Source organism: Anarhichas minor, unplaced genomic scaffold (assembly GCF_050575085.1).
Source record: "Anarhichas minor isolate MPS153535 unplaced genomic scaffold, ASM5057508v1 ptg000003l, whole genome shotgun sequence".
NCBI lineage: Eukaryota > Metazoa > Chordata > Actinopteri > Perciformes > Anarhichadidae > Anarhichas > Anarhichas minor.
In genome coordinates, this window is record NW_027466449.1 from 15,224,409 (window position 1) to 15,242,647 (window position 18,239).

The window sequence follows — 18,239 nt, forward strand, 5'->3', positions numbered from 1 at the left end:
GCTAATGTTATTGAGGTTTTGCCACAAACCACAGTGTAAAGCTTTACGTCTTGTATTCCAGCCTAGGTGTGCTTTTAATTGGAATCTCTGTTTAAACTTCCACTAATGTATCTCTGTATACAGTGCTGCAATGTTGCTAAGCAAATTTACTACAATTGATCTAATAATATAGTGACTTTCAGATATAAGTTTTACATATGAAACATAAAATCTTATGAACAGTGATACACTGTATAGACTAATCTTCCCAATGGTATGTATATAAAGTAGTTTAAATGACCTCCAGATTGATCAATTACGCTGTTATGAAAAGTACATTTTGCATTCTGTACTTATGTAGATGTTTTTAATGTCTTTACTTGTTTTACTTGCTGTGGTGTGTTTTTACATTGTTGTATTGCTGCTTTTACTCAAACCAACTGTCACCTGTTTTGTAGTAACAGCTGTCAGTTGGCTTGACTGACATTCGTAGAAGAAGAAGTATAAAGTAGCATAAAATAGGCAAGTATAAATACTCAAAATGTAATGTATTGTAGTTTAGTAAAATGCAGTTTTTTTTCAAGAAGCCAACGTCTTTATTACTGTATATGGATGTGATTAGAATTTTTTATGGTAAAGAAAAAAGACAGATTTTGCCTTTTAAATAACCCGGAAGTAGAAAGTGCTCCTCTAAACCGGATATTACCGTGAAGCTGAGGTCAGAAGTTCTCTTTCACAGCCATCTTGGATATAGCTTCCTGAGTCGGTGAGTATCTCCGCTGATAATCCAACATCATCCAGCCATTTTTCATATATTCCCGTCTGTATTTAATGTTTCATACGTTAAAGTAAAGTAGTGTCATCAGGCCGGTACAGATATGTGTCCACTTTCGTCCCTCGGTTCTCTGATATAAGTCCCGTTGTACCGCTGATTACCTGCTCAAAATGGGGGAACATGATGACTTCCCAGTTTACTAGCAGGCTGTTCAGGGCCTCAGTGACCTGTGAGACTATTTGTGTGAGGGTTTAATTGTGTGACAACTTTAAATCTTGGTAAAATGTAATGGTAGGTTGTGTTACTTGTCGTTAGCTTCCCCCGCTCGTTAAGCCTGTTGATAGCAGTTAGCTAACAGAAGCTAACGTTAGCTAAATATTGCTCCAATAGAGAGTAGGGAGCTAAAGCATGGGTTCAGTCACCTGTTCAACCAGCTGCAAGTCTGTCTGAATGGGCTCACTACTCCGTGCTAATCCGCTAAATGTCACATACGTTATCTTGCCTACATTTTGTTTTACACCACTAGTAGTTTACAATGATTTTAGCTTTGAGCTAATAAACTGTTTATTTCCTCTCTAGCAACCATGCCTGGTGAAGCCACAGAAACGGTCCCAGTTACCGAGCAGGAGATGCAGCAGCCTCAAGTGGAGACCGGTTCGTATATCTAAAACTTCTCTTCAACGTGCATGTAACATGCAAATTAAAACAATGGGGTCCTGGAACTCAACGAACGGGGTGACATGTTCAACAAATGGCCGTCTATGGGAGGTTATTTGTTGAGTAAGGGGAACAATAATGGATGATTGGACGGTTATTTGGTTCATGGAGTTGACTCAGCTGGCCAGACACTGAGCTGATGTAACAGGTGACGGTTAGTTTGACTGTCACTGGCCATGTGTTGAGATATTTGTAACAGTAGTTTGCCCACTGAGGAATCGGCAGTGGTGATATTGTTTGCCTTGGTTTGAAAAGAGTAATCCAGGACCCCTCTTTGTATTTACTCAAACTCACAATGGTGTGTGGTGACTTGCACTGACAACTGGATTTAGCACACAATGCATGGTGTTGTGTGTTTTGTTTTCCCTGTGCACAAAAAAATGCCTTCAACCCACTTTGCATAGATTAAAAGTTGCCTATTTACTTTGAGCTATTCAAATAAACTCGACGTATATTGTTATTAGTATGGTAAATGTGTTCAAGTTATTTTTTAAAGTGATAAGCTGGCACCAAAGCATACTTTGCATAATGGTGGACATCTTTTGAAAGTCAGAATATTGTAAATGGTTCCCTTTTTCACCAACATTTGGTATTAACTGGTTAAAAGTGATCAATGGATTTGCCTGATACTCAAACACATCCGTAATCCTGGATGTTTGAGTATCGGGTTAGCGTGCTGGTTAAAAAAAAGATTTCCGCATACTTCTCATTGTTTTGATACATTTTTGTGCTCTCATTGGAGACTGTGTGGACATAACATCACATTATTGTTTGGAAATACAAACTTCATTACAACAAAAGACTCGGATGACAGATTTCTCATTTCAATAAATGCTTGTCCTAAATAACAATGGATAGGAAAAATACTGATGCAGCTTCAACTTAGGGCTGCACAGTTGATCTAATATTAATAGCGATCACAATTTTGGCTTCCCACAATTAAATGAGCACGATGGCCTGCGATGTTGATGTTCGTGCCCCCGACTAAGCTTTACAGCGCCCCTCGTCTGGACCTGGCTGTGCGCCGGGGCTGTGGACTTGTGCCTGCTCTGCCCGCTCTCCCTGTGGGAAGAAATGGTGCTCCCGGCGCGACAATCGAAAGAGTCTTTATCGTCATTTTGGCCATAATGTTATAGCCCTTCTTTAACCTGGGATGGTCATTACTGGACACTACTTAAAATAAGGTCACATGATGGGTCATTATTTCATAGGGATTGTGTTTTTGCCGGCATCTTTTCACAACACTATTACAATGCTCTCATCTTAGAATGAAAGGGTTTTTGAAATGGATTTCAATGGGATTTTGGATGTTAAGTATTGGCTCCGTAGACTTTGTTATGGAACATTACAATAATAGGACACACACTGCTTTCTAAACAATTCAAGGCTTTAGTAAATATATGCATAGCTTATTTTCATGCAAAGTTGTGCATTGATCTTCTGGTGTTTATCTCACATGGGCGCTGCATGGGGTTTGGGATGTGGGATTATTTTTTTCTTAACTGCACCTAACACCCCCCACCTTTTCAACTTTGGCAAACCAAGAGCCGATAACACGTCGATTAACTTTTCACAAACATCGTTTCTGTCGACATGTGGAGCACGATTTCTTTCTCACTTCACGGTGTATTCCTGAAGCTCTTTAAAATTTCCGTTGAATTAGAATTGCTCCCCGAACACTTACTGTGATTGCCCCTTCCCTCTGTTACTCCTGTTGCTTTTCCTTAATCAGCTATAGGAGTATTGAGTTCTTCTGCTCCTCCTGAGATGGCCATTCCTGTGAGCAAAACAATCCCACTGGAGAATCCTCCAGAAACCTCTGTTCCTGCTCAAGAGGTGGACTCCCCAGAAGAAGCTAGCGTTCAGACTACTGGTGATCAAGCAAATGGCGTAGCTGCAACCAAAGAAAAGACCGAGCTTACTGAAGGGACTGAGTTGGCGGCAACGCCTGACCCACAACAACCCAAAACTGCTGACCCAGCAGGGGCCTCGGCTGACCTGCCAGTTCCTGAAGAGCCTGTGCCTTCTGCTGATACTCCCATTGTTTCCTCAGAGGAGCCACATGCTGCCGCTCCAACTGTAGAGGTACAAAGTCAGGAGTCTGTTGTTGCTGCTGAAGAATCTGCCAGCCAAGAGGCGGAGCAGATTTCTGTTGAAGCAAAAGTCCCTGAGGACAAGCCTAGTGCAGTGGCAGAAGAAATTCCTGATGATCCAAAACCATCTGCTCCTGAAGATGTCATTGCAACGGATGCCCCAGTGACTGAGGTAGAAGAGTCGAGGAATCTTTGCCCGGATGCCGCTGAAGATAAAGTATTGCCTATTGAAGTGAATGTCAACGTGGCTACTCAGAATGAGGATCTTGAGAAGAAAGAAGCTGTAACAATTCTCCCCAAGGCCATTCAGTCAAAGGAGTCCTCCAAACGTGAACGACCACCTCATTCCACTTGCCACCTGTCAGGTTGGTTTGTCCTGATAAGCAAGCACTCCCCTCTCCCTACTTTTTGTCACGATCATTTCAATGAGCTTTTTTTGATCGGGTTAGGCAAATCTTTTTTCCAGGCGGTAACATGAGTGTTACAAGTTCAAAGGTTCAATGTGTCTGATTCCTTATGGCTTTCTTCTTTTATGTGGTGGTTTAGTCAATTTTTTTAAAATATTTTTGTCTGCATCTTAAGTGATGAAATCTATGCTAAAGGTGTACATATCAGTCTTTTTATTTCCCTTTTATGACGCATGGTCAGGAACTGCTTTGTTTTTTTTACTGAAGTTACATTTGTATCCATTGTGATACGTTATATTTGAGAGGAAATACTTAACTGTACTTGCATTTTGCATTTAAGAAAAGTTAATTTACTTGTCTAATGGTTGGTCAGTTCTACCTTGAAGCATCAGTTCAGTGGAACAATAGCAGGTGTGTATGCATCATCATGATGTGGTGATATGTATTGCAAATAGGATTTTCCCGTTTGTCTTAATTGCATCTTGACTTAATACAGAATGTGGATTTCTTTTTTGGAAGTAAGTAGTATGGACTGTGCATTCTGAGTGGCGTTTTGCATCAAACTCTAAAGTTAGACAGGTATGTTCTTTTCCTAACCCTAAGCAAAGAGATTGCGTCTTGGTTTGTGATCATTTAACCCGCATGAGTGCGACCTCCCCTTTTCCCGTCCAAAAATTGAAAGATTGATTTTTCCATTCAGCTACACCTCCTGCCCCAGCTTCCTCCCAGAAACATCAGGCAGCTTCTGGCCCTGCAAAGCACAAAGGCAAAGATGCCAAGAGTTCATCGGGCTTTTCTGCCCCAAAGGCTGTCCCTGGCAGAAGAAAACGCTCCTCTATGTCTGCCTCCTCTCCCACCTCACCAAAATCCACTTCTTCCACTACCCCCCTGTCAGCTGTGCAATCTCCCCTAGCTTCCTCACCTGGCAGCTCTTCTGCTAATCAGGCTAAAAGCTTCACCCCAAAAATTGTCAAGGCTGGCAAACAAGGAAAGGCTAAGAAAGGAGAGGCGTTTGTGCCTGTTCCTTCCCCTGTGGAGTGCAAGGTGACACCAGCGATAGAAAAGCCAGTAGAGGCTAACCCCAAGAAAACTGCAGTTGAAGCTAAACCTGCAGCTGCTGCAAAGCTGGTTGCAGCCCCAGCTGCTTTTAAAGTTACCTCAAAGCCTGCCATGGCAGCGCCGGTTTCATTTTCAGATACTCTTGCATCTAGCCCCCCCACATCAGTTGAGTTTAAGACTGCTTCATCAAAATCTGCTCCTGTTATTGTAGCTGCTGATGATGATCTCCCTCCACTTATCCCACCTGAGAAGACAATTAAAATGCCAGGAGCTGCACCCTCTGTAGAGGTTATTAAGGTAGCAACCCAGCCCAAACCCGCTCCCGTTGAGGTTGCTAAGCCCAAACCCGCTCCCGTTGAAGTTGCTAAGCCCAAACCCGCTCAGGTTGCTAAGCCCAAACCCGCTCCCGTTGAGGTTGCTACACCCAAACCCGCTCCCGTTGAGGTTGCTACGCCCAAACCCGCTCCCGTTGAAGTTGCTAAGCCAGCTGCAGAGGCTAAACCCGCTCCCGTTGAAGTTGCTAAGCCAGCTGCAGAGGCTAAACCCGCTCCCGTTGAAGTTGCTAAGCCAGCTGCAGAGGCTAAACCCGCTCCCGTTGAAGTTGCTAAGCCAGCTGCAGAGGCTAAACCCGCTCCCGTTGAGGTTGCTAAGCCAGCTGCAGAGGCCAAACCCGCTCCCGTTGAGGTTGCTAAGCCCAAACCCGCGCCCGTTGAGGTTGCTAAGCCCAAACCCGCTCCCGTTGAGGTTGCTAAGCCCAAACCCGCTCCCGTTGAGGTTGCTACGCCCAAACCCGCTCCCGTTGAGGGTGCTACGCCCAAACCCGCTCCCGTTGAGGGTGCTACGCCCAAACCCGCTCCCGTTGAGGGTGCTAAGCCCAAACCCGCTCCCGTTGAGGTTGCTAAGCCCAAACCCGCTCCCGTTGAGGTTGCTAAGCCCAAACCCGCTCCCGTTGAGGTTGCTAAGCCCAAACCCGCTCCCGTTGAGGTTGCTAAGCCCAAACCCGCTCCCGTTGAGGTTGCTACGCCCAAACCAGCTCCCGTTGAGGTTGCTACGCCCAAACCAGCTCCTGTTGAGGTTGCTACGCCAGCTGCAGAGGCTAAACCCGCTCCCGTTGAAGTTGCTAGGCCAGCTGCAGAGGCTAAACCCGCTCCCGTTGAAGTTGCTAAGCCAGCTGCAGAGGCCAAACCCGCTCCCGTTGAGGTTGCTAAGCCCAAACCCGCTCCCGTTGAGGTTGCTAAGCCAGCTGCAGAGGCTAAACCCGCTCCCGTTGAGGTTGCTAAGCCAGCTGCAGAGGCTAAACCCGCTCCCGTTGAAGTTGCTAAGCCAGCTGCAGAGGCTAAACCTGTTGCAGATGCTAAACCCGCTCCCGTTGAAGTTGCTAAGCCAGCTGCAGAGGCTAAACCCGCTCCCGTTGAAGTTGCTAAGCCAGCTGCAGAGGCCAAACCCGCTCCCGTTGAAGTTGCTAAGCCAGCTGCAGAGGCCAAACCCGCTCCCGTTGAGGTTGCTAAGCCAGCTGCAGAGGCTAAACCCGCTCCCGTTGAGGTTGCTAAGCCAGCTGCAGAGGCTAAACCCGCTCCCGTTGAAGTTGCTAAGCCAGCTGCAGAGGCTAAACCCGCTCCCGTTGAAGTTGCTAAGCCAGCTGCAGAGGCCAAACCCGCTCCCGTTGAGGTTGCTAAGCCCAAACCAGCTCCCGTTGAGGTTGCTAAGCCAGCTGCAGAGGCTAAACCCGCTCCCGTTGAGGTTGCTAAGCCAGCTGCAGAGGCTAAACCCGCTCCCGTTGAAGTTGCTAAGCCAGCTGCAGAGGCTAAACCCGCTCCCGTTGAAGTTGCTAAGCCAGCTGCAGAGGCTAAACCCGCTCCCGTTGAAGTTGCTAAGCCAGCTGCAGAGGCCAAACCCGCTCCCGTTGAAGTTGCTAAGCCAGCTGCAGAGGCCAAACCCGCTCCCGTTGAGGTTGCTAAGCCCAAACCCGCTCCCGTTGAGGTTGCTAAGCCAGCTGCAGAGGCTAAACCCGCTCCCGTTGAGGTTGCTAAGCCAGCTGCAGAGGCTAAACCCGCTCCCGTTGAAGTTGCTAAGCCAGCTGCAGAGGCTAAACCCGCTCCCGTTGAAGTTGCTAAGCCAGCTGCAGAGGCCAAACCCGCTCCCGTTGAGGTTGCTAAGCCCAAACCAGCTCCCGTTGAGGTTGCTAAGCCAGCTGCAGAGGCTAAACCCGCTCCCGTTGAGGTTGCTAAGCCAGCTGCAGAGGCTAAACCCGCTCCCGTTGAAGTTGCTAAGCCAGCTGCAGAGGCTAAACCCGCTCCCGTTGAAGTTGCTAAGCCAGCTGCAGAGGCTAAACCCGCTCCCGTTGAAGTTGCTAAGCCAGCTGCAGAGGCCAAACCCGCTCCCGTTGAAGTTGCTAAGCCAGCTGCAGAGGCCAAACCCGCTCCCGTTGAAGTTGCTAAGCCAGCTGCAGAGGCCAAACCCGCTCCCGTTGAAGTTGCTAAGCCAGCTGCAGAGGCTAAACCCGCTCCCGTTGAAGTTGCAAAGCCAGCTGCAGAGGCTAAACCCGCTCCCGTTGAAGTTGCAAAGCCCAAATCCGCTCCCTTTGAGGTTGCTAAGCCCAAACCCGCTCCCTTTGAGGTTGCTAAACCCACTCCCGTTGAGGTTGCTAAGCCGGCTGTTGAGGCTAAACACGCTCCCGTTGAGTTTGCTAAGCCCAAACCCGCTCCCTTTGAGTTTGCTAAGCCCAAACCCGCTCCCTTTGAGGTTGCTAAACCCGCTCCCGTTGAGGTTGCTAAGCCGGCTGTAGAGGCTAAACACGCTCCCGTTGAGGTTGCTAAACCCAAACCCTCTCCCGTTGAGGCTGCTAAGCCAGCTGCAGAGGCTAAACCCGCTCCCGTTGACGCTGCTAAGCCCGCTGCCAAACCAGTAGCTGAGCCTTTATCTGCTCCCTTTAAACCCACTCCAGTTGCGCCTGTTGTTTCTGCCCCAGTTCCCCATAAACTCACATTTGCCGAAGCAGTTGCTAAACCGGCCCCAGTTAAGTGTGAGGTAATTGGTAAGACTCCTTCAGAATCCATCTCATCACCCAAACCTGCCCCTACACCTGCTAAAACCCCAGTCAAGGTGGAGCCTGTGATCAAGAACGACAAGGGTATTTTCTTCTTTCTCCTTTTGTGCCATCTGTTTTTCCAACTGCTTCTGCAATCTGGGAACTGCTCAGATGCTTAGATATGCTGTTCTCTTAAAAAGTAATGGTTGAAGTGTACATTAGCTTTGTTTTATATTTTATGTTGTCCTTTGTCAAAGATGCTACTTAGTTGCTGACATGGAGGCCTCTGTTGTTGGAAACAGGCAGTTGTGTTGCATTCTGTCTGCCATGTTGTGCCGTTTTGTTTGCGATCATAGGACGTCTAAAATTCTTTATTTTCTCAAAGATGTCTAGTATCGTCTGAATGTGGTACTGGGTAGGAGGGTTGGTTACCGTTTGAAGTTAAATAGCTGAAGTCACAGTGACCCTTTTACAACATGAATTGGTTGTTGTTGCAGTTTTACATTTTATTTAAATGTTAGGTGGGTGTATGATCATCCTGGGTGAAGACAAATCCTGTTTTGAAACCCTATTAACCTATTTTCATTCCCCAGGATTAATGCAGCATATTTTATGACTTTCAAATATACATGTATGTAATGGTTGGCATGTTGTGACTAAATGTTTTGTTTGTAGGATCCGGTACAGAGTCGGACAGCGATGACTCAGTCCCTGATTTGGAGGAACAGGATTCTGCACAGACACAGACGCAGCAGGCTCAGGTGAGAGTCTGGTCTTAAATCTCATGTCCTCTGTTGACATGAACCTAAACAGAATAGATCGGATGTTTGTCCTTTTCTCTTCAGTGATGATTAACACAGTGACTTTCGTTCTTCTGAGCCTCCTGAAGCCACCCTTTCTGTCCTGAGAAGAGAAAGTGTTTACACAATGACTTGCATGACATCAAACTCCTTATTCCTCGGTGTGCATTTACTTTGTGGACGTAAAATATGGATGACTCTTGTGTCTCTCGCAGCTTGCAGCTGCTGCTGAAATAGACGAGGAACCGGTCAGCAAAGCCAAACAGAGCCGTAGTGAAAAGAAGGCACGAAAGGTAATGAGGGCTCTTAGTGTCTTAAACAATCTAATTTGCACTTTTCTTTCTTTGTGATGGTCTAAATTGGCCACATTTGTAAAATGACTTGTGTTTCTTTCAGGCAATGTCAAAGCTTGGTCTCAGGCAGGTAACGGGGGTCACCAGGGTCACCATTCGCAAGTCAAAGAACATCTTGTTTGTAATCACCAAACCAGACGTCTACAAGAGCCCAGCATCAGACACATACATCGTCTTCGGTGAAGCTAAGGTATGTAGCCAACAACCATACTAGCCACCTTTAGTCTTCATCCCTTGTAGAGCTGATTGTCCTACTATCCTTTCTAGCTGCAGAATACTGATTGAAAGATCCACTGAGTTGGTCAGAATGGTGCAAAAGGCTCTCGGCTGAAAGTGTTCTGCCAAATAATGTCGTCTTAATCTCTCATTTTACTCTTTGTGTTCTCTAGATCGAAGATCTTTCCCAGCAAGCCCAGCTGGCTGCTGCAGAAAAATTCAAGGTCCAGGGAGAAGCTGTATCAAACATCCAGGAAAACACACAGACGCCAACAGTACAGGAGGAAAGCGAAGAAGAAGAGGTAAGATGCAGTTTTATTCAAGTGAAGATAAACGAATATACTGTTTTTACATGAGATGTAACAAATAATTACTCGTGTCATTTTTACAGGTGGATGAGACCGGAGTTGAGGTCAAGGACATCGAACTCGTTATGTCACAAGCCAACGTGTCGCGAGCGAAGGCTGTACGCGCCCTGAAAAACAACAACAACGACATTGTCAATGCTATTATGGTAAGATTGTGGTAGTAAAGTGGCTGAGTCGTTATAGAAAAAGCCATTTAAATTGCTCACTAAGAGCTTTGTGAGTGAGCATGGAGAACTCTTCAGTGATGATTAACACAGTGACTTTCGTTCTTCTGATTTTACTGAAGCCAACATTTCTGTCCTGAGAAGAGAGTATCTCTTTAATCTCTTTATATTGTGGAAAAGAACTAATCAACACATGTGATAATTAATCTTTTTTTGTTCCCTTTTGCAGGAGTTGACGATGTAACCCTGGCAACAAAGGGTTGAAGACAGGTTGCTGATTTAAGCTCATTTATACAATTTATACCCATTATGGAAATAAAGTTGTGGATGATAAATTGAAATTGTTTTGGTTTGGAGACTTTTTTTTTATTGTGGTCTGGTTGCATGATTGACTGTTGGTTTAGCAGGTAACCCTAAACATGACTAGTTATATCCTTTTTATATGGATTCTTCACTTTTCTATTGTCACAAATAAGTACTTATGGGTCATGAGGAGCTGGACCAATCCCAGCATCGCATTGAACAGACACCAGTTCATAAGTCCCACTGATTCATTTTATAATTGGACCTCTCTGGATTTAGTAAAAGAATATATATGAAAAATGTCACAAGCCAATAAAGGTAAGGCAATGGGAACCACGGGTTTATGTTTTGTGTTGTTTGTAATTCTGATCTGACAAGTAATCGGTAAATACAGCTTTCAGATAAATGTAAAGGTATAAGTAGTGTCCATTTCAAATACTTAAATTGAGTACAAATGCCTACAAATTGTACTAAATGGTTAGCTGTGTAGTTTTTATTTTTTTTTTACCTCTAGTGGCTCATGAAGCTGTTTTTATGAAAGGGTTCCAGTCTTGTTTATCATGCACATGACGACCATGTGACGCATACATGGTCCTACCAATGGTGTGACACTATCCCACTGTTCAACAGATGAGCAGCGATGTGCCAATAAAGACGAGGAAGAAAGCTGCAAGCTGGGAACATAAAGAAAGTCAATGCTGGATTGAAAATTATTTTTAAATGTTTCACCACAGGCAGCCAGTTTGTTGACGTTAATTGGGTTTAAAGAAGGCAGCAGCACTGATGCCAATTTGTCAAGACTCAAATAAATACCACGGCTTAATTCTCTCAGAGGATCATTTATTACTATAATATACATATATATTACCACAAGCACAGTATCCTTTGTCTTAAAGGATGTCTTGAGGGGATATTTAACCATTTTGGGGGTGACATAAACAGGGAGGCTGTCAAATGCTCATTGCATTCATGAACCAGAACATTTCTAACTTCACTCATTGGACCTCACTTTATAAAATAATCAGTATAGGTATCATTTTGATGATGAATCTCTATTAGTCCATTAAAATGTGTAGCTTATATTAGTAATGCCTCTTTTTTTACAATTACTAGTACACAAGTGGATGTAAAATTATTTTATTTTTGAATCGGTTAATTGGCACCGCACCATGTTTTATAAATATGTATATCGTCAATGATGGTTAATCTCTTCGGATTTTTGACTAAATTATAGACCAAATAAACCATCCAGAAAATATTTGGGAGATTAACGTGGGTAAAGTGTGGGTATATATATATATATATATATATATATATCGAGCCGTATTTATGGCTCTTGTATGGCTCTTGTATATTTTTATTTCTCTTTTATACACCTATTTATCTGAATTTATATTTCTGTCCTTCCGTGTCGAATTTCTCCTCTGGAAATCAAAAGGCTTATCTCATCTTTTGTTATTTATTTGAGATATTTGTTTATAATATTGTTAATGATTCATGATTAAGGTTATATTGATGCGATCATACTGGGTGGTACGCAAAACCACAGCAAATCGCATTAGATTCGTCCCACATCCGATTATACTACGCATCACTCGGAGACAGCTGTGGCGGAACACTCTAGAAACTTCTAGTAGAAACGTCTACTACGTTAAAAACGTCCACTACTCTAGAAACGTCTACTACGCTCCACCTGCGTCAGCGCTGACATTCTTCATGCTGTGATACGCAATAAGATCCGCAAGTAGAGTCCACAGAGCTAGAGGCGTCTGCGTTGGTTGTTTGTGGGCAGCATTCCTTAATTTTTCGCAGGCATTCACATTTTTCTTTTCACGAGACTGTTCTACCTACGAAAAAGAAGCTCACTTCGCACTGAGACATGTAAGTTGTGGAGAGTTAACGCGGGGTGTAACAATGGAAGGGAAAGTGCGACGGTACAACCTGCTTAGCTTAGCTAGCTAGCGTTAGCCGCCTGACAGCATGCGTTTTTTTGCAAAGGCGGGAGGTTGGCCTTGCCTCAATGGATTTTAAGATAACGTTACCTCGCTTCAACCTCGTAGACTGAGGGAAAAAACACCTTTGCAGTTATTATAGCAGACCAGGTGTGTAACAGCATTTACAGAAAAAACGGCCGCGTTTTTTGTCCGATAGCGTTGGCCAGGTGCACCGCATGGCTCTACTAACGTAGCGGCTAACGTTACAGTCAGCGTTGTTAGCTTAGCACAACGGCGTTAATTGAACGACTTCGCCCTATAGCAGGCTATCATTAGATTAGCATCATGGTCTGTGTGTGTGGGGATGAGAAGTCCGTGATTAAAACTACTAAATTACTAAATCAAATCTGGGACTTGCGTGTGTGTTTTTTAAATTCAAAGCCCGTGAAAACGTTACGGCTTGAACGCAAAGTGACCATCGTTTAATCAACGGTTGTATTTAACGCTAGCTAAAGCTACCCAACGTTCGTGTGTAAGAGGATTTGGTTTATTATTCCATGTTAATGCCAAGAGCGATATTGTATCTGTAAACATACAGCTACTACTCATGTTAGTTCACATAAAATAAATACATAACGTTAAATAATTAACGTTATTAACTTAAGTCACTGAGTAGTTATTGATTCATGTAACCACTGACATGTGACTTAATTCTACTGGGACTCTTTTCTTTCAATATCATTTGATAAAAACACCGTTTTTTATTTTTTAATTCACGGCCTTCTCTTCTAAATACTACTGTAAAGTTGGATTGATCGCCTGAGCTTCATTTGATTTTAATGTGATGGTAAACCTTGGGACATCACCCAGCACTTCATACAGTGTAAATTTAGCATGATTTTGCAGCTGTAAGGTAAAGAAAAATATTACAACAATGTAAAGGGAAGCTTGAGCCCACCCCACCCAAAACTGTTAATATAACTTGTCATGTTTTAGCATTCACGGGTGTTTTACTTTTGAGGGTTATTGATACAGGAGTGCGTTGTGTAACTGGATGCTGCAGGCAACCTGATGCATAGGCAGTTTGCTGCCTTCAGGCTCACCAGTACCGATCACCTGTATTATGCATTTTTTATGGTGTTTAAAACTGTCTACGGGTACCAAAGCCTTTACTTTGAAAGGGTTTGGTGATTCACAATTGGCTGTACATGTGTTGATGTTTAGATGTCCTCTGTTTCTTCACAGGCATCCAGCAACAGCCAAGTGGTACGATAGGAGGGACTCCGTTTTTATAGAGTTCTGTGTAGCAGACAGCAAAGATGTTAAAGTCAGTTTTGATAAAACAAAGTTTGGTTTCAGGTATGTTTGTTTCATGTCAAGTTGTATTTAAACATGCATTTATTGTTAAATGTATTTGTTTTGATTTTTCCCAGAAATGATTTGGGTGTCAATTATTTTATTTCCACAGTTGTTTTGGAGGAACTGACAGCGTCAAGCATGAGAATGAAATGGACCTCTTTGAAGCCATCGACGAAAAGGTAAGTTTGGACGGAATTGTAGATTGCATTGTACAAAATGCAGACAGAAACTGACCGCAAACTTTTTATTTTTTCCGTTCCACCTCAACGCAGGAGTGCAAACATAATCGCACAGATCGCTCAGTGTTGGTCTATATACGAAAAGCACAGCCAGGGAAGCCATGGCCGAGGCTAACAAAAGAGAAGGCTAAGGTCAGTAATGGACTGCAAAGGACAGCGCGTATCAAACATTTAGAAAGCTTACAGTTAACGGTATGATACAATTAATTTATGCACAACATAAATGAGAGGTCGCTATTTTGTGTTTTCACAGCTGAGTTGGCTCAGTGTCGACTTCAACAACTGGAAAGACTGGGAGGACGACTCAGATGAGGAGATGGGGAACTTCGATCAATTCTCAAATGTAAGAACTATGCATCAATTAGTACGAGTGAAGTCATTCATAATCCTCGTTTGAATCACTTAAGAGGAGATCATTTGGATTTTATTGATATTATTATCAATTCTTATCAGTTTGGTTCTTTATAAAGGTTCTTTTTCATTACTAAATAATTGCTTTTAATACATTTTCAACAAAAATAATTCAAAATAGGATTATATATTTAGTATTTTCATTATAACTAAATGTTGTTTATTAGAGCAGCAACAGTAATGTTTACAACAGCAAAGTCACTATGAAATCAATAACATTCGACTGGAAATACATCTGACATGTCGGTACAATAAATATCGCTGACGTCACGACACTGAGTCATGTTCAGAAGGAATGAAGTACACAGACATCAGTCAGTGTACTTCATTCATCCTGTCCTCCTCACTCTGCTGGTGATTTACTGCCTGATGTACCGCTGGTAGAGGAAGGAAGGAATGCTTTGTCTCAGCCAGCACATCAAATTTCACAAGACTTTTAAGCCACGAGGCAAACTAAGTAAAACCGTTAGACTACATACAGGCAGCTTTTTGTTTTCGCTTTGATTGTACCGATTGGGTGTCAGCTGAGCTAGCGCGCTTGTGTCGATTAGTGGCCATGGATGAAAGACAGCAGATTGAAATATAGCTTTACAGATTAAAGGACTGATAACTTCGGAGCTTATCAATACTCATTTTAAATAATTTAGGGACGGATCCCGTTTATTACCGTGTTTCGGTACCCGTCCTTATTTAACCACTCAAAAAACCTACACATGGCATCTAGCCAAGCACCAAAGTGTAAAAGAGTGAGGCTAGAAGACTATATCATGAAATATAATGTTTTTAATCTGTTTCCCCCCTTTGCTTCCTATAAATGTTCTTTTAATGACTTATTTAATATCACTCGACACAGAATCCCAATTTGATATTTGTATTTTTCAATACAACTGAATTTATCCCACTTTGTGTAAAATGTCAGTTGGTAAACAAAGAACGGCAGCGTCACCGGTTTGTGTCGACGGTTGCATGTCATTCCCGACCTTTCTCTCCTATTTCCACTGTCACTATATAATAAAGGCATTAAATTCCCCCCGAATAATAATAACAAAAATAGACTGCTGTTGATATTGGTCAATAATATAGATACCGTGGTTGGTATTGGGAGACAATTCATCTCTACATTTTTGTAATTGAATCATTCTGCGTGCCAGTTTGACTTAAACTGATTGTCCATTGTCCTACTTTGAGTGCTCAGCTTGATGTCTTTTAGCTGTTGCAGCATTTGCTTAATAATGAGCACTTTTAGTAGTTAATCATTTTGGTTTAATATTACAGATCATGAACGACATGGGAGGCGAGGATGACCTGGCTGATCTAGACGCTCCAGAAGAGGTAAGAATCTAAGCATTAAGCTCATAATCAGAAATAAAAACTGGTCATAAATCAGACTTTATGTTATTATAGTTACATGTTTTATGTGTAACATTTTCCAACCTAATCCTTTCTTCTTATTTTTTGGTCCTTTTTTAGGAGGAGTCTGCAGATAGCGATGACGAGAGTACGTATTTATGAGACTTTATATCAACACATCTGTAAATGATGGCTGTCATGTGTGTTGTGATGTTTAACGTTATTTCTGCTCCACTTTACTTTCAGAAATGCCAGATTTGGAATAGTTGGCTGTGAGACTCTGGAAAGAAAATGGAAGAACAGAGGGCAAGAGGAATCATAACAAATGTATATCTTGAAACTGAAGGCGGTGACAAACAACTGTACATATGAGTCAGTAGCCATATTTAAATCCATAGCCTCAGCTCCAAACTCTTGACCGATCAGTACACTGAAGGTTGATATGCATGGTATTGTACAGAGCAGCTATCTCCACTTCCATTTGCTGTACTGCACCTTTTGGGCATCTTGTTTTACTGTTAACTATTACAAGTAAGCACACATCATTTGTTGGAAAAGCTGTGTAGTTGTTCTCAACCGAGCAATATGTGATAACAGATTTATAATTTGTTTCCGGATTAATTGTGGTTTAAAATGATTAGGTCCACCCATTCCCAATGTTGTGGTTTTTAAGTCGACCCGTGTAGTTTCTCATGATTTCAGAAGACACTAGCTATGTACATCAGAAGAACTAGATGCATTTTTTTGATTGGGTTCCTCTAAAGCCTTCCATTTGCCGTAAATTAGATATCCAGGAAGCCAGTTTTTGTTTCCGTGATTTAACCTTTCAGCTTACATGTTTCCCTTTACTTCTTGTTTATTGTTTGAAAAATTAGAATATTCTGAAACCATTGCAGCATCTTCCCAGTTTGTCACCTACTTTGGTAATCGGAATAGATTCCACATATTTAGTATCTTAACAGTTCCTCTTTCCATACCCACCTAACACACACACACACACACACACGCACTCACACACACACACTCATGTTAGACTGCAGAAGCAAGGTGAAATGTGAAACAACTGATAACGAGGCTCGAAGTTTAATTGGGCCTCGGCATCATGTGGTGTGTTGCTTTTCTCCAGGTTCTTTCCGTTTGTTCATCTAGAATGATCCTCCCATCTCGGCGAGGGCGTGTCGGACCGATACGGCGACGTGTAATGACCAAATTCTATTTGCACTGTCAATAAAGTGTACGGGGAGACAAATAGTGTTGAATTACAGTGGAAATTCTTTTTTTTATTGTCTACATCTTTCTAATAAACTGTTTAAGAATCATCTTAAAGCTCTTTTCTTTTTCTTAAATTACATTTACATTATTAATTTTTCCTTAATATAAAGTGTGCCTTTTTTCAAATGGTAGTTTTGGACCGCATACATCATTATTGGGGAGTTGTGGGAGCAAGCTGACCGTCTAACCTGGTTACAGATGTAATTTATATTTCATGTGAACATCCTAAAGTAAAGAAATGTTTTTTCACTGAAATATATTTTGGAAGTATTTTATTGCAAAGACAACTACAGCAGGCTGTCGGGCAGTAATGACATTTGAATTAAGCTTTGTTTTTTATAATTTAATATTGTTTTTAAGATTCCTCACGTTTAGCGCTCAGCACTGGATTGTAGACGTGTTGTGTGGAACATTGATTATGAAATTGTTTTTAAGAGACAATAATGTCCCTTTTATGTTCTAAACTCAAGTACTTTTTAGACATGTCTAACCTAATGGACTACTAGTCCTACTTAAAATGCAGTATTTCTACTTGAGTACCTTTCTGTGTAACTAACTTCTATTTGTGCCTCTTTCGGTGCTAGGACCCAGAAACCTTCTGGCTCTTCGGCCCAGAATATTAGCATACTTCCTCTGCAGGCCTGATTTCCTCACTGTCATTTCCGAGAAAGTGACTGTAATTTGCAATACTAGTTTCCTGTTTTTACCCTGGAGCACATTAAAATAAAAGCCTAGATTTTACATATGTATTCAAACTCACATCAGTATTTACATTGGCCATTAATCACTTTTGTTAGGGTTAAACAGCAGTGGAAAGTATCTATATAAGTACACCTACTGAGGTACTGTAGGCTACCTTACTTTTATATTTAAATGTCCTGCGGCTAAATAATTCTACTCCACATTTCAGATTGTACTTGTTACTCCACCTCATTTATGTGACAATTGATACCTACGTATATTTGATATATGTATATATATATATAGTATGTTGTAATATACGTCTGCTTTGTTAGTTGAATGTTTACTATATTTACTTACTTTTGCTACTACTTATTACTACTTATTATTATTCATAAATGTTTATATTTATTGTTTTTTTTCTCGTTCTGTCGTAATCTCTGTTGAAACTGGGGCACAAGGATTTCCTTCGGGATTAATGAAGTTCTGTATTATTTTATATACACCCAGGCACCACATTACATTAATGCATCAGTAATAGTAATGTAATAACAAACAATAATAAAACAAAGGGGCTATTCCTGTTTCATTAATTACTTTAATTTGATATAGACACATTTTTACAGTGGACACTTTTAGTCATACCAAAAAACGTAATATAGGGTCATTATTATTATTAATAATAATACTAATACATGTACTAATACTATACGGATTTTCTTGTGAAGTCT

At 42.1% G+C, this 18,239-nt stretch overlaps 2 protein-coding genes and 2 non-coding genes across 9 annotated transcripts; all 4 read left to right on the forward strand.

Moving 5' to 3' along the window:
- The first annotated feature begins 667 nt into the window (after positions 1-667).
- naca (nascent polypeptide associated complex subunit alpha) lies at positions 668-10,300 on the forward strand. Of its 6 annotated transcripts, XM_076099767.1 has the most exons (9): positions 668-745; positions 1,334-1,408; positions 3,204-3,929; positions 8,734-8,819; positions 9,074-9,151; positions 9,255-9,401; positions 9,601-9,729; positions 9,819-9,941; positions 10,189-10,300. In XM_076099767.1, exons 2-9 carry the CDS (start codon positions 1,339-1,341, stop codon positions 10,201-10,203), a joined length of 1,374 nt encoding a protein of 457 aa, XP_075955882.1. In that variant the 5' UTR covers positions 668-745; positions 1,334-1,338; the 3' UTR covers positions 10,204-10,300. The 6 variants fall into 6 exon arrangements, with proteins under 6 accessions (XP_075955882.1, XP_075955883.1, XP_075955878.1 ...); XM_076099768.1 differs by lacking the exon at positions 3,204-3,929; XM_076099764.1 differs by lacking the exons at positions 668-745; positions 1,334-1,408; positions 3,204-3,929 and adding exons at positions 3,986-5,504; positions 5,715-8,160.
- On the forward strand, positions 8,897-8,970 carry LOC142960914 (small nucleolar RNA SNORD59). Its single transcript, XR_012956506.1, has one exon. It is a non-coding gene; the product is annotated as a small nucleolar RNA SNORD59 (small nucleolar RNA).
- Positions 10,031-10,104, forward strand: LOC142960903 (small nucleolar RNA SNORD59). Its single transcript, XR_012956495.1, has one exon. It is a non-coding gene; the product is annotated as a small nucleolar RNA SNORD59 (small nucleolar RNA).
- A 1,685-nt stretch (positions 10,301-11,985) lies between the features above and the next one.
- On the forward strand, positions 11,986-16,874 carry LOC142958121 (prostaglandin E synthase 3-like). The gene is made up of 8 exons (XM_076099769.1): positions 11,986-12,143; positions 13,442-13,555; positions 13,665-13,734; positions 13,828-13,926; positions 14,048-14,137; positions 15,481-15,537; positions 15,676-15,703; positions 15,802-16,874. Coding segments are annotated over exons 1-8 (480 nt in total). The 5' UTR covers positions 11,986-12,141; the 3' UTR covers positions 15,822-16,874.
- The last annotated feature ends 1,365 nt before the right edge of the window (positions 16,875-18,239 follow it).

Bases quoted from the DNA above. Each gene is read 5' to 3' on its own strand.
- LOC142958121 (XM_076099769.1), top strand. The intron at 13,556-13,664 runs GTATGTTTGTTT...TTATTTCCACAG, and splicing joins AAAACAAAGTTTGGTTTCAG to TTGTTTTGGAGGAACTGACA. The intron at 15,704-15,801 runs GTACGTATTTAT...CTTTACTTTCAG, and splicing joins TGCAGATAGCGATGACGAGA to AAATGCCAGATTTGGAATAG.
- naca (XM_076099763.1), top strand. From the start codon at position 4,809: ATGTCTGCCTCCTCTCCCACCTCACCAAAATCCACTTCTTCCACTACC. The intron at 8,161-8,733 runs GTATTTTCTTCT...TTTTGTTTGTAG, and splicing joins TGTGATCAAGAACGACAAGG to GATCCGGTACAGAGTCGGAC. The intron at 9,402-9,600 runs GTATGTAGCCAA...TGTGTTCTCTAG, and splicing joins TCGTCTTCGGTGAAGCTAAG to ATCGAAGATCTTTCCCAGCA.